We start from the raw sequence: 14,620 nt of genomic DNA, 5'->3' as shown, positions 1-14,620 counted from the left end.
ATTACGTTAGTTATAGTGATGATTAAGCGCAAACCGCTTCGGCTAAAATCTCACGCCTTCAACGCTTGACTTCGCTGCATGCTTGATACCCCTAAGATGCGAAAGCTTCCCGCAGAAAACTTGCAAGATATTTCAGTTTCTAACTGAGAAAATTAATGTTAGAACATTGGGAATAGAATCGTGCCGAAAGCCGACATTGAAGTACCTACTATTTACAAGTATTGGACGGAAAGGTCAAACTACAATTTGTTTTGCTAGTTCTACACTTATCTTGCTGATCCCCTTTTGTCTAATCTCAAATTCGAGAGACACTGCAAGCAGATCCTATGCAGAGAAGACAAAGAACGGTGTCCTGGCACACTTCTTCGTGCATACAACTTGAAATTGGTTTGGGACGTTTCTCGGCAGACAGCCATGGGTAACAGAGGAAGATGAACAACTTCATGTTGAATTGAATATATTCTTAAAATATGAAAAAAACTCTCTATACGTTATCTCCGGCGACGGTTGCAGATTACTAATTAATTTTTTTTCAAGATAAGCTATGGCAATCTTACCACATGCCATCGTCTCAGATCCAGCGCGAAACTTCATGCACCAGGTGAGGCACTTTTCTAGGCTTTGTGGACAGGAATCAAAGATTTCAGAGTAAGCAGTACCCTTAAGGGACCTCTGATGCCAGGCCGCTTCCACAGACAGCATCGGAAGAGATTCCTCGTGGCTGACTGGCTTTGATTTGCAGTCGGTGTGTGGATGGTGACGACCTTCTATTATGAACTCAAAAAAAGCACCAGGTCCTGGGTTGCACGGAACTTCTAGAGTATGTATAAGAAATTATATAATTCGCTAAGGGCAGTACCAACTACAGGAAGAAAATGAAACGAATGTAAAGAATATCAGCAAGCTTGCGCTAACGGAGAATTGTAGCCCGAAAGTCACTGTATAATAACACAATAACACACAAACAACTCAGTGCTCAGCTACGATCAGACCCTGTTCTTCAGGACAACCGGGATGTTTAATTGTCTGACAAACCAGGAGTTGATGATCTTCCAGTCGTCCTTGGGGTCTGCAAGTTCGATCTGCGAAGATGTTACTAGAAGTTCATAGATATGGTGGGAAACGTCCAGATATCACAGTATCTGAACGTGGAAGGCTGAGCAGAATGAAAGGGAAAAGTTGGCACTTACATCAAACTTGGTGAACATGGTCGCAATCAGTTTGTAGCTCTCAAACTGGCTGAGGTACCTTCCGATACACACGCGTGATCCGGCGCCGAACGTCAGATCACAGCCCTTCATTCTTGACACCCGAGCACTGAACTGCTCCTCGGTCTCATGATCATACTTGAGCCATCTTTCAGGAATGAACTTGTCCGTGTTGGGTCCAAAGACTTCTTCATTACGGTTGATCACCCAAGGGTTCATGCCGACGATAGTGCCTGCAGGGACGAAGCGGCCGTCAGGGAGAGTAAGCCCTCCCTCTGGTACAATACGCTCCAACATGAGTCCGACACCGGGGTGAATACGCATGGCCTCTCTCATGACCGCGTTGAGGTATGGAAGGTCCTGAATGTCTTTCCAGCTCGCAGGGATGGGCAACTGTGCGCGATGGATCTCTTCGCGCAGCTTGCGATGAACCTTCGGATGCTTCAGAATGTAATATATGGCAGAGCACAAGGAGATAGCCGTGGTGTCACTACCGGCAAGCACATTGCTGAGGAGATAGGTAACCACCATGCCGTCGTCGACAAGTTCGGGGTGCTTCTTCTTCGCTTCAAGGAACTTGTCCAAGAAATCATTCTTGCCATCCAGTGTCGGGCCTCGTGCGATACGCTTCTTCAGGGCTTCAATGCTGAAGAGGGTAGCCCAGCCGAAGCTTGGGGGTCCCAGGCGGTAGATCGGGTTCTTGTCCAAGAGAAGGTCCAATTCAGGGATCTGGCAGACCTATTGGAGGTGTTAATGTCACATTGCTACAAAGGCATTCAGATTACTCTGCGGTCATTACCGGTGCGAAATAATCAAGGCTTCGGTAGGAAGTCTCCAGGAATTTCCTGTCATCGTTTCCAGCTTCAAGAATACCCAGAGTCTCCGAGAAAGTGACCTGGCTCATTGTATCCCAGGCAACTGGGGACAAGTCAATAAGAGCATGAGAATACCGGGACAGCCTTCATGCTCAACTCTTACAGTACAACATGTAGTCAGCCATATCGCATGCTTTTCCGGGGCTGACGAACCTCTCCTGGAGCTTCTCCAAATAGAGGTTGATTACTGCATCCACACAGTGCTCGACATCTTGCACCTTTGTCATCGAATATAATGACTTGACCGGTCGGATGACAGTCGAATGCCACTTCTCGTCAGTGGTTCCGAAGAGGTTGGACACTCTCTTCCCGGATACCATCACATCATTGACGCCGTACATCGTACTCTATTCGCCTGTGAGAAGCCCGAAGTCTTTGACGGACAGAAAACGATATCTAACTACCTTCTTCCATGGGTTCTTGGTCGTGAAGACCTTGCTGATCAAATTCGGGTCAGACAAGCTGAGAACGTTGGGTCCCATTCGAACGGCAATTCCATGTTTGCGATGAAGAGCGTTGTGTGTAATGTCACAGCGTCCTTTGTGGACATCAAGAAAACGCCAGAAGTTTGTGAAATTGGTAGCAAAAGGGCCGGGATAGGACTTCAGGGGAGAACGAAGGTAGTTCCAAAGGAATGTGGACAGTACGAGGACTGCGCCGCTCAACGCTAGGTTGACAGCAATGTCGATAAGCGACGGCATGATGGCGATGGTGTCAAAAAAACCATGCAACCCACGTGGCTTTTAACACCTAAAATTGTGTTCTGAACTGGATCGAGGGCGGGGGGAGAAACACCCTTGAAAAAGGTTTGAGAATTATGGGGACAGAGAACGGCCGGCATTTACTCAGGGGGTGCAAGCGGTCCCCATTTCCCGGATGGATAATGGATTTGCGTACGGAGTAAGTTATCGGAAATGCATATTGCGTGTCAATTAATAATATTGTCAGTCACAAATACGAGTGTAGAACCAAAATCCTTGCTTCACTAATGTACCCTGGGCCGAATCTCTCGTCCAGTGTATCCAGTAACACGGGATGATCAGGCTGACAGTACTAGTAATCATCGCCGCTCTCTGTTGTTGGGCCTGACTTTCAATTCTATGACTTGGCCCCGAATGTCCAGCTACTAAGGGAGCAATTCTACTTGCTTAATCTTTCAAAGATTTCTGTAGACTATGAGTAGACAAAGTCATGGTTTCCGACTCGTATCTCTAGATAATAGGAGCACTAGGTATCGGTACCATGGACGTGAATGCCGTTGGAGCCGAGAATTAACGGCAGTTCCAAGGCATCGATGAATCTCACACCGTCTTTTTCATATGGGTATCATCCCCCGGACACCCAGTTCCTTGGTTTTCCCGTGGCACAGCTGAAGTCTGGATCCTGTCTTTGTTTGATAGAAAGGCATATGATCGGCTCGTCCGTGCCAGACAGCCTTCCCGTTCTTTTTTTTTTTTTTTTTTAGTAAAAGTGGCTGAGCTTTTGAACAGGGATAGAGATAAGTACATTTACTCCGTACGGAATGCACAACTATTGGATGTGATGCCAAGTACTAACATACGGTGTGAACATTTTACGCCTAACTTCCCTAGGCATGTATACTCGGTGTGCGGGCACATAGATGAGCCGAGGACAAGGATGAGAGAGAGATTGACCTTGCTAGGATCCTTCAAAGTTCACCGAACCCATCCTGGAGCAGGGCAGAGACGGCATACGGAAGATTTCCTTCGAGATGCCTACACTTTATGTAACTAGGGAATGCGCTAGGCGAGTTGGATCGGCAGGGAGAAAACCACCAGACCGGGTCCTGATTGCTGGATTGGAATATCTGCATAGTTTCTTAAGATATTTTTCTGAAATATTGAGTACATCATCTCCACGCTCACGTCTGTCGGCCAGGAAATAAGATTCCCCTCCGTTGCGTAATATCGCGGGAAATAGCTAAAATCTGATGTAACATCACTCTCCCCTTAACTTTATGAGGTATGTACCATGTGCCTCTGGTCATTCCATAAGCACAGGATCCAGTAATACGGACGATACTAGGAAGTGGAATTCCCATCTCCAAATGAACATTCTCATACTCGGATTCCCTTCATTGTCAAGGGACCAAAGAAAAAAATTGGGATTCTACATCGGCACGGTGCCGATTGGATCTTTCCAGTCTAATTCCAAAGGTTGGAACCCTGTCAAAGTGTCAGGTGTCAATGGGCCTTTTCGGAGCCTGGGGTATCGCATATGGATGGATGGTTTAGGCCCGTCAAGTGAAGTACTCAGACCGCGTCGTGTGCGGAGCGTCTAGGTGGGAACGCTTGATCAATGCTGCGCCGCAGTTAGGGAACAACGTGCTATAAGGCTCCTTCCCCTTTTCGTTCAGTATGGATCTCGACACGCGAGTTAGATAAGAGTATCACTCGGTTTTCTTCTGCTCCAATGTTGTGGAGTTTTCATATTTGACTTCTACCTTCATGACATGTATCCTACCTCAGTAACATCAAATAAAAAGATCTTCTTGATACGAGTAAACTGGAAATATTCCCTGCGACACTTCGGGAGAATACAAAATTGAATCCACTCTCCCCAAGATGGCTGGCGTCAAGATTTGCACCGTCACACGTTCCAATTAATTAACCCGTGCAGCCTTTGTTCGTAGCCTCGTTCGCCTGTGACTCGTTTACCAACCACGCATGATGGAGGCTGAGACAGGTGACGGTCGGCGAAGAAAAAAGTATCTGGACCTAATACTGCCTGCTGCGCCACAGATATCATGCGTACTAGATGCGTCAGCATTTCTTTTCCCTTTTTTCCCCCTTACTCCTGACTCCTGAGAGAGGAAACGGTCGAAGAAAAACCAGTGGTCCTGATGCGCCATGGACAATATACTTTTCTTTTTCTTTGTTCACTGTGTAGTAGTTGCCACCGGCGCGTCTCATGCCCTTGCTCGACGTTGAAAGAAGCGTGAGTCGTTGGCGCTGAAGCCAATCGGAGCTGCGATGTGATCTGTCATGGCGCCGGCAATCCTTGCTAGCCTCCGAGGACTAAAAGGAATTTCTTTGTTATTTGCCGGGGAAATTGTGCCGCGAAGACGGCATGTGTTTTAAAATTTCTACCGAGGTCGAGCGTCGTCTTTTAGTCCCAGCTGTCACAGCTCTTGGCGTGAACTTTGCATCGGTGGCGCATTGATGCGAAGTGATGGTGTCCTGTCAAGCCAGTTTAGCGGCGTCGTTTGACATGGCCCGATCTGTAACCCGACGGAATATACCTTGTACATACCCTGTACCCCAGCCGTATGGAGTTCCTCGTACTCCATACGTACACGATTCGGTTATGTGCCAGGAAGAAGGAGCATGGAGGAAGTTGGGAAGGACAATGATCTCAGCCATGGGTTGCTGTCTGATGTCCCTGACTTGGAAACTGGTATCTGAGCACCTATACGAGGTACCTAATATTTTATACTTCAATTTATTTCATTTTCCATGACTCCTGGACTCTGTACCACGCAGTAAGAAAGCACTGATTTCCCATGCATGTTCTACAATGCATTGTTTGGGAGATGGGAGGGCTGGCATCCCTACGAGCACTTCAACCTAGGAGACCAGTATACATATACTTGGTCGTTGTCTCTACAAGTGATCATTCCGCTGCGTGAATCGTTCCAGGCCGTCCCTCAGTTGGTATCTCGTTCTGTCTTTCCTGCCGTCCCCCCATCATCATGGCTGTCGACGACGAGGGCCCAAAAGTCACCATTGTGATGTGGGTGGTCACCATCGTCCCTTTGGTGATAATCTGTTTACGCGTCTATTGCAAGTTCTTGATCGGCAGTAGGCTTGGTTGGGATGACTGGATCGTGATACTCTCATGGGTCAGTGTGTGGTTGTCCTCGATCGTGTTTAAAATGTTTATGTAGTAGGTATATATTGCTGACAACCTAATTTGTATCAGATACTGTTGGCCATCTACACGGCTCTCATCACGCTATCAGTCAAAAGTGGTCTTGGAAAACACCTGGTTGACCTGCTCCACGAGCCGCCTCCAGCCAACGTACCCTTAGCTATGAAGTACGTTCTGATCGGCGAGGTCGTGGCCATCGTCGGTTGCTGTCTGAGCAAGACGTCATTTGCATTCACACTGCTGCGGATCGTGGTCGAGAAATGGCAAAAAGTCCTCCTGTGGTTCATCATCATCTCGATGAACCTCGTCATGGATCTTTGTGCCCTATTCTATGTCATCAAGTGCGTTCCAGTAGAGGCGAACTGGGACACTAGCATCCCTGCAAAATGCTGGCCGCTTGAGGCCGTGAATAACTTTGCCATATTTGCGGGAGGTAAGTTTTACCTACTACGTCAGATTGGATGGCAAAAGGAAAAGGAGGCCTTTTTTTCTGACATTCGTCGAAGCGTACTCCGGCCTGATGGATTTCATGCTTGCTCTTCTCCCCTGGAAAATCGTCTGGAGTCTTCAGATGAAGACTCGCGAGAAGATCGGTATCGGCCTCGCTATGAGCCTGGGTATCTTGTAAGCGCTATTCTCTATCTGGCACTCATGGTGATTTTTCTCTCGCTCATGAAAATAACCGTCTCTAGTGCGGCTGTTTCGGCATTCGTCAAGACCTCTTACCTCCCGGACCTGAACAAAACCTACGACATAACCTGTGAGTTTTGACGCCACGTCCCACGTTGCCTTGCTGTAATTATCCAGGCATTAACAACACAACCAACCCGCAGATTTCGCAGGAAACCTCCTCCTCTGGGCCGCCGCCGAAACGGGCCTGACCATCGTCGCCGTGTCCCTGCCCTCGCTCCGCGCACTCCTCACCAAGCTGCGCTCCTCGCGCAACTACAGCAGCGGCCGGGAACAGTCCAACGGGTACCAGCTCAGCAGCGGCGGCGGCAAGGTCAGAAACAGCATCAGCAGGGGTGGTGTCTTCTCCGGAAACTATCGGAACAAGGGTACCGTGTTGCCCACCAAACGGGACGACCAGAGCGACAAGAGCATTCTCAGCGCTGCCCAGGGTGGGAATGGCACCAAGAGCTACATAAAGCAGACCAACGAGATCACGATCTCGTATGACCACGATGGGAATCACTCTTATGAGTCGGTTATAATCAATAGCCACTGAGGGATGTTCGCCAGTCGCACTCTGAGCTGGATCGGGCCATACTTTCATTCATAGACAGGCCTGTACCGTGTCTCCTACAAAGGAAAAAGGTATTGTGATATGTATACATGTGTACGTACTTTCCTTAATCTAACACACTTTCATTCAAGGTTCTGTGAACGTGAAAAGAAAAATCACATATATACTTTTTTTCACTTTCAGAACACTTGTTTAACAAGATTTTCTCAATTATTCATTTACCAACATGGCTCAAAGTCACATTTATATAGTATTTAGCTTTTTCGAATGCTTTTGTCGCTCTTTTGCTCTTGGTTTACAGGTACGTGGGGATATTGATCACTTGGAGAAGCCGATCCTCGATGCGGCTGCTGCTCGGGTCTTTGCCATGCCCAAGTATTTTGCCAGTGTAGACGGTAACAATACTTGTTTAATAAATTAAAAGACAAGTCATGAAACAGAGTTGACGATAATACCACTTACCAAGCCAGGAATCGGAAGTGAGCCATTCCTCGATTGACAACATCTCCATGTGATGCTTCAGCTCTCTCGTTACATATATATACCTCATAGAAAGAGAGAGTCAACTGAGACAACACCCCCAAGTCCCGCGAACAATCTACCTGTTTTACTCGACTGCGCCCATTTAGCCGGACCCCCCACCTAGGACCCTTACTGCCAGATCCCTACTAGCTGCCATTTACCCACTACCTACCTACCTACCTACTGGGTACCCCTTGAAGGGTAACAGTACACACCTGTACATCCAACGGGGTTGTCTTGGCTGGCCTGGTCTCCTACCTACCTACTGCATGCACGCATCCCGCACTTAAATAGCCAAGTACAGTACTCACCTAACATAGCCCCAACACCCCCCATTCCAACCCCACTAATCGGCATCCTGGTCGACTTTGTGAGTGCAGTCAGCAGTCTAGTTGCCTACTTGCCTACCTACCTAAACTACCCACCTACCAGTCCCTAGTCAATCAACGTGTTGGCAGCGCAGACTTAACAAACTAGTGAGATCAAATCAATCCATCAAAGTCCGAAAGGCAAAGAGGACCCAGTGATCGATTAGATCCATATGCATGGGGTACTTACTGTCCATGCAATACAGAGTACCTAGTGCCATCGAGGGCCAGGGAATATACATATGCATGTCATTGTCTTGCGCGTGGCACCTAGATCCATACTATCCTACTACTACTACTACCTAGGTACCCTAGACTGCGACTAGATATCTAGACACTTTTTTGTGGCGAACTGGCATGAGATCATATTATGTGATATCATCTGACGCAGCACATGGGTTTCAGCTGGCGTTCTGACTAACAAAATAGGAGGACCCGTGTATGTTGGATAAGAGTTGGTCGATCGATTGATCGTCAAGCCAGGGCTGAGAGTTACGTAGTATGTGTCGGTCCTTCCTAGCTGTATACATATTTATCTTCTTCCATGGTACATTGTGGTGTCGGATACTTTCCGTACATTGCTTTCTATCCAGATAAAATAATATTAACAGGTCGAGAAGAAAAGCTATAATCTAATCTAACTCTGCAGTAAAGCGGAGAAAAAAAAAGAAGGGGGGATATCTACGTTACTTGTCTTCGATGTTACGTACACACTACTATATCATATCTTTCCTCACCCCTCCCCAGACATTGGAGGGTACCCAGGCACTAGTCACGGATCCTAGATAAAGCCAGTCCAGATCAAAATATAACAAAAAAGCCGCAATGTGGGTGGCCTGCACAAGGGGGAGGGGGGCAGTGCCGAAAGATAAGGCAGCCTGTATGTACGATACAGTAGGGCTGGATGCGCACGATGGATGGAGCTGAAAACTAGCGATGTTGGGTCATTTTTCTCCACAGGGATGTACTGTACGGGGTAAATGATATTTTGCCTTTATCTGGAAGTATGCCCTGCCAATTCTACGTAATCTGCAGAGCTGAAGCATACGCAAGGTGTCATGTGCCTGCTACAATCCGGATCGTAGTCAAGGGGAAATCCCGACGGTCCCGCAGCTTGCATGTTGCCGTCGCGAGTATTGATGGTCTCTGAGAAAGACACGTCTGCTATGTGACCCCGATCGAAGACTGCATGTCGATAATTTGGTCATAGTAGTTGGTGGTGATAATTCCCGACCACACTACCGAAGCCCATGGATCATGATCATGAAAAGAAAATCATGACCAGCGGCCCGCTAGAGTGTTATGCAAGCCACTGCAGCTATCGCATCCACAAACCCGAAATGGGTAAATGAGAAACAGATTATCAGAAGATCAAGGCCTGCGCCGCAGTCTGAAATCGATTTCTTCTGTCATATCTCTCATAAAGAACAGATAAAAGAACGCTACAGGAAGATGCTTGCTCCTGCTGTACCAAACCCTGCCCTGCTCCTAGGACCTAGGACATCTTGCTTTGTTGTCCCCGGATCGAGTTGACCATCAAGGAAGAATGTGAAACTGCTGAACCGATAACTCTCTTTCTCCAAAGTAGATACAGGACGAACCTATGTAAGTAACTACAAATAAACAAGACCACAGTGCCGATATCCGAGTCTAGCCCTGAACCCTGAAGGTACGTCCGCTGGCCGTCTTGCGCTCGCGCTCCTCGTTTTCTGGCCGTGCCCGGTTGAGGACTGCTATGGTTAGCATACCTCTCACCATATGATAAAGAACAGGTCGAGCGTCTCATACCTTGCAGGAAGTCTGCAGTTCGTTTCCGCATTCTGGTGTGAATGTATGCCTGTATCGCAGGAGAGTAAGTATACGAGCTGACTGCTTACATGCTTCTAGCGGGTCCTCCGTTACCTTTGAAGCCTTGATGTGATAGTGGAAGTAATCACGGAAGGTCTGGATATGAGAGATGTTTTCGTAACGACGCTGAGGGGTGAGGTGGCGCGGGAAGAGAACTTTACTTCGTCAGCTCTGAAGAACCCGATATCCGAGGGGAACGAAATCGTACCGAAAGTAACATAGCTGATGTCATCATCGCTGGTGCTTTTCAGCCCAGGAACTCCTTGCAGTTCCAGAGGAGGGTCGTTGCGGAAGAGAACCTGGGGGGCGTTTTGCAGCGTGAGTACACGCCTCCGGGCGTCGACGAATTCCTAGCAGGCCGTCAGCAGCCATATTACAATGTTCCATCCCAGTGGAAACAAACCTGCAAGAACACCTTGCCGAAGATGCGGTCCGTCTCTTCACGGAAGATCGTGCTGAATATCACCGTAACCCGGTCATGACTGGCCTTGATGTAGATTGCCTCCTCCTCTCGATAATGGATCGCCATGACTTCTCCACCTTCCTTCACGCCCTGCGGAGCAGATTCGGTTGTATATTTTGCTGCCTCCTCCGACAGCTTGGCGAACTCGTCGAAGGCACGCTCAAACGGAGCAGCCATCGCGTTGCGCTTCAACAGTGCCAGACGCATGATCAGGTCATCCCTGGCCTCTTGCTCGGCCGGCAAGTTCTCCAGATCAATCAGAACGGAGAAGTCATACCCCGGCTCTGGAGGGACAATGTAGGGACCGTACTCCCGTTCCAGGACCGCCTGGGCGCCATATTGGACAAGCTCTCGGAAGCATTTCACGGAAATGGAGATGAGGATCTTGGTTTTGGACTCGGGAGTAGAGAGATGGAAGGTGACGCCGTCAAAATCAGAAACGATCTGGTCGATTGAGACGGGAGGTGCCCTGTATAGGAGACGTCAGCGGTGGCCTCGAGCTGCCATGTGTATGTTATATTGGCGGGGCGTACCCGGAGAACCGCTCCGTGAGGAGGGACTGAATCAGGACGTTCTGGTAGTCTAACAGAAGCATGATGGCAGGCCGGTGCTCATCACACTTTAAACCTCTTTTCTGTTTCTATCCCGACCTGCACAGGACGTGATGTCGTGTCGCTGGATTGTTGGTCTAGTCCGGGGCACGGTGACCGGGGATGGCCGAGCTGCTCAGCGGGTCGCTGCAGCCGCCCGTAGACTCCCGCGGGCGCTGGTCGACAGTCGGCGCTAGTGAAGCGCATCAATCGACCTGCGGCGCTCAGCATGCGGAAGCTCCAAAATTTTGTCCGCGACGCCGAAAGATGGTCAAGTCATACCTGTAAGCAAAACCCTGCTGTTTGTGCTATTTTCTGGTTCCTGGAGACTGACTCTTGCAGGAAATTCGAGCATTCGAAGACTTTCGGACTCGTTACCTCTGCCTCGTCGAATGCGGTCTGGACCAGAGATGAAGATGCCTCTGGTACCGCGCGGCGCACGGGTGCAGGGCGAGCGATAGTCGGAGCGGGCGAGGAAGTTCTCTGCTGGGATGTGAAGAAGGGAGAGCTTCTCAGTCGCTGGCGGGATGCGAACTGCAATGCTGAAGTGACCGCCATTACGCAGAGCAAGGCCGACCAGGATATCTTCGCCGTCGGGTAAGTCACGTCAAGTGCGCAGAGGATGTGCGCAAGCTTACTCTTATTTTTCTAGCTATGCAGATGGTAGCATTAGACTATGGGACTCAAGACTAGCGACTAGCATGATCTCTTTCAATGGCCACAAGTCCGCCATCACGCATCTTGCGTTCGATAACTCCGGCGTGCGATTAGCCAGTGGTTCTAAAGACACAGACATAATCGTGTGGGACTTGATCGCTGAAGTTGGACTATTCAAGCTCCGTGGACATACCGACCAGATTACCTCGCTACACTTCCTCTCGCCGTCTTCCGATGCTCTCACGCTTCTCAATGGCGCAGGCCAGAGTGATCATGGGGGATTTCTGTTAACCACAGGCAAGGACTCTCTGATTAAGGTTTGGGATCTTGCGTCGCAGCATTGCATTGAGACGCATGTCACCCAAAGTAATGGAGAGTGCTGGAGCCTTGGGCTGTCGCCCGACCAGAGTGGCTGCATTACTGCGGGCAACGACGGAGAGCTCAAGGTCTGGTCCATCGACGAAACTGCAATGATTGAGATTGCCAAGGAGAAGGTCGGATCAGATAACCGGAAGATTTTGACGGAAAGGGGGACGTTTTATCGGAATGGCAAAGACCGCACGATCGGGATCCGCTTCCATCCTCGCGCGGATTACTTCGGCGTTCACGGCTCCGAAAAGTCGATCGAGATCTGGCGGATTCGCTCAGAAACGGAAGTCCAGAAGAGCTTGGCAAGGAAGCGCAAGAGAAGAAAGGAGAAGGAAGCGGAGCGCGCTGCGGACGGTGAGAAGGCGGCGGACGCTGACAAGCCGGAGGATGTGTCCTCCGCACCGGTGACGGAGGTCTTTGTACCACATGTCATTGTTCGAACAGGCGGGAAAATGCGTTCTTTTGACTGGGCAACGACGAAGTCAAGCGGCAATCTTCAGCTCCTCGCGGCCACAACGAACAACCAGCTGGAAACCTACAGTGTGGTGACGGCAGCCAAAAAGAAGAAAGAGAGCGAAGAAGCGGAGTACAGCCGGACGCTTGCGGTCGATATACCTGGTCATAGAACAGATATCCGGTCGGTAGCCCTTAGCTCTGACGACCGAATGCTCGCATCAGCCTCCAACGGCAGTCTCAAGATCTGGAATGTACGAACCCAGAGCTGTCTACGAACCTTGGAGTGTGGCTACTCTCTATGCTGCTCTTTCTTACCAGGAGACAAGATTGTGGTTGTAGGCAACAAGAATGGCGAGCTGGAGGTCTTTGATATCGCGTCTTCGACGCTCCTTGATACGATCAAGGCACACGACGGTCCGGTCTGGAGTCTGCAGGTTCATCCTGATGGCAAGTCCATGGTGACGGGCAGTGCAGACAAGTCTGCCAAGTTCTGGAACTTCCAGGTTGTGCAAGAAGAGATCCCTGGTACCAAGCGAACAACGCCTCGACTCAAGCTTGTGCACACGAGGACTTTGAAGGTCGCAGATGACATCCTTAGTGTCCGCTTCTCTCCAGACTCCCGACTCATTGCCGTGGCTCTCTTGGACAATACCGTCAAGGTCTTCTTCACTGATACCCTTAAGCTCTTCCTCAACCTCTATGGCCATAAGCTTCCTGTCTTGAACATGGACGTATCCTACGACAGCAAATTGATCGTGACTTGCTCCGCGGACAAGAACGTCCGTATCTGGGGCTTGGACTTTGGTGACTGCCACAAGGCATTCTTCGCCCACCAGGACAGCATTATGGCGGTTGGCTTTATCCCCAACAACAACGAAGGCAACGGACATCATTTCTTCAGTGCCAGTAAGGACCGCGTGATCAAGTACTGGGACGGCGACAAGTTCGAGCAGATCCAGAAGCTTGAAGGTCACCACGGTGAGATCTGGGCGTTGGCCGTCAGCCACTCGGGCGAGTTCATCGTGACAGCCAGTCACGACAAGAGTCTCCGGACCTGGTACCAGACCGACGAGCAAATCTTCCTCGAAGAAGAGCGTGAGAAGGAACTGGAAGAACTCTACGACAGCACCCTCACGGCTTCACTGGAACAGGAAGAAGAAGGCGATGAGAAGCCCGAAGCCGTCGACGCAGGCAAGCAGACCATCGCCACCCTTACGGCTGGTGAAAAGATCGTCGAAGCCCTCGACCTCGGCGTCGAGGACCTCAAGCAGTTGCGCGAATGGAAGGAGACCAAAGCGAGGAACCCGAACGCGGCCCCGCCGGCCCGCAACCCGCTCTACATCGCGCTGGGCAACATCTCCGCCGAGCGACACGTCCTCAACGTGGTGCAGAAGATCCCCGCCGCGTCGCTGCAGGACGCGCTCCTCGTCCTACCTTTCTCCAAGCTCCCCGCGCTATTCACCTTCCTCAACATCTGGGCCAGCCGCGAGTGGGAGATCCCGCTCACGTGCCGCGTGCTGTTTTTCATGCTCAAGACGCACCACCGCCAGATCATCGCGAGCAAGATGATGCGGCCAATGCTGGACGGGATCAGGGCCTCTCTGCGCCGTGTGCTGGCAAGGCAGAAGGACGAGATGGGCTTCAACCTTGCTGCCTTGCAGTACATCGGCAACCAGGTCGGGGACCGGACCAAGAAGGACTACGTGGACGAGGATATCTGGGAAGAGGAGCAGCGCAAGCAGAAGGAAAGCAAGAAGCGGCAGTTTGTTAACATTGCTTGATCGAGAGAGGGATAATGTACGGGGCTTGTACTGATGCAGTACATGCATGTGTGAGGCGTTAAGTGTTTTTTATGTTCTATGTCTTGGAATGTTGTCTCTTCAAAAAAGGTTTTATATCCTTGGGAGTCGGTGGACAAAAAAGTATGTACGCATTTAGAGTTACAGTGTATAAAAGAAATCCATTTGACATGATACATTTCTTCCGAAAGCTGAAACCTCTGGTCAGAGATCACATTAATGCTGTATAAGAGTTTTGTCTTCAGTTCCTAAAACCCACACCTGGTCTCTGCTCGCCTTGTAGGACATCTTCAATCGCCTACCAAGACTCTAGGAACACTGAAAAATA

At 49.7% G+C, this 14,620-nt stretch overlaps 4 protein-coding genes across 4 annotated transcripts; 2 read left to right on the top strand and 2 right to left on the bottom strand.

Moving 5' to 3' along the window:
- Positions 1-986: 986 nt before the first annotated feature.
- VTN00DRAFT_7961 (uncharacterized protein) lies at positions 987-2,784 on the bottom strand (the record flags this gene model as incomplete). The annotated part of the gene is made up of 5 exons (XM_069434762.1): positions 987-1,082; positions 1,191-1,946; positions 2,008-2,126; positions 2,187-2,430; positions 2,488-2,784. The coding sequence occupies 5 exons, from the start codon at positions 2,782-2,784 to the stop codon at positions 987-989; spliced, it is 1,512 nt and encodes a 503-aa protein (XP_069286227.1).
- Positions 2,785-5,795: 3,011 nt separating this feature from the next.
- On the top strand, positions 5,796-7,202 carry VTN00DRAFT_7960 (uncharacterized protein; the record flags this gene model as incomplete). Its single annotated transcript, XM_069434761.1, has 5 exons — positions 5,796-5,945; positions 6,026-6,407; positions 6,481-6,598; positions 6,667-6,734; positions 6,808-7,202. 5 exons carry the CDS (start codon positions 5,796-5,798, stop codon positions 7,200-7,202), a joined length of 1,113 nt encoding a protein of 370 aa, XP_069286226.1.
- A 2,558-nt stretch (positions 7,203-9,760) lies between these two features.
- VTN00DRAFT_7959 (uncharacterized protein) lies at positions 9,761-11,016 on the bottom strand (the record flags this gene model as incomplete). The annotated part of the gene is made up of 6 exons (XM_069434759.1): positions 9,761-9,840; positions 9,899-9,947; positions 10,013-10,113; positions 10,167-10,308; positions 10,362-10,890; positions 10,955-11,016. The coding sequence occupies 6 exons, from the start codon at positions 11,014-11,016 to the stop codon at positions 9,761-9,763; spliced, it is 963 nt and encodes a 320-aa protein (XP_069286225.1).
- Positions 11,017-11,134: 118 nt separating this feature from the next.
- On the top strand, positions 11,135-14,274 carry VTN00DRAFT_7958 (uncharacterized protein; the record flags this gene model as incomplete). Its single annotated transcript, XM_069434758.1, has 3 exons — positions 11,135-11,295; positions 11,354-11,608; positions 11,664-14,274. 3 exons carry the CDS (start codon positions 11,135-11,137, stop codon positions 14,272-14,274), a joined length of 3,027 nt encoding a protein of 1,008 aa, XP_069286224.1.
- Between the last annotated feature and the right edge of the window lie 346 nt (positions 14,275-14,620).

The sequence above is a fragment of the Thermoascus crustaceus genome, assembly GCF_041956765.1.
Source record: "Thermoascus crustaceus strain CBS 181.67 unplaced genomic scaffold VTN00scaffold_5, whole genome shotgun sequence".
Lineage (NCBI taxonomy): Eukaryota > Fungi > Ascomycota > Eurotiomycetes > Eurotiales > Thermoascaceae > Thermoascus > Thermoascus crustaceus.
Note: the sequence above shows the minus strand (reverse complement) of the source record. Positions and strands in the feature narration are given on the sequence as shown.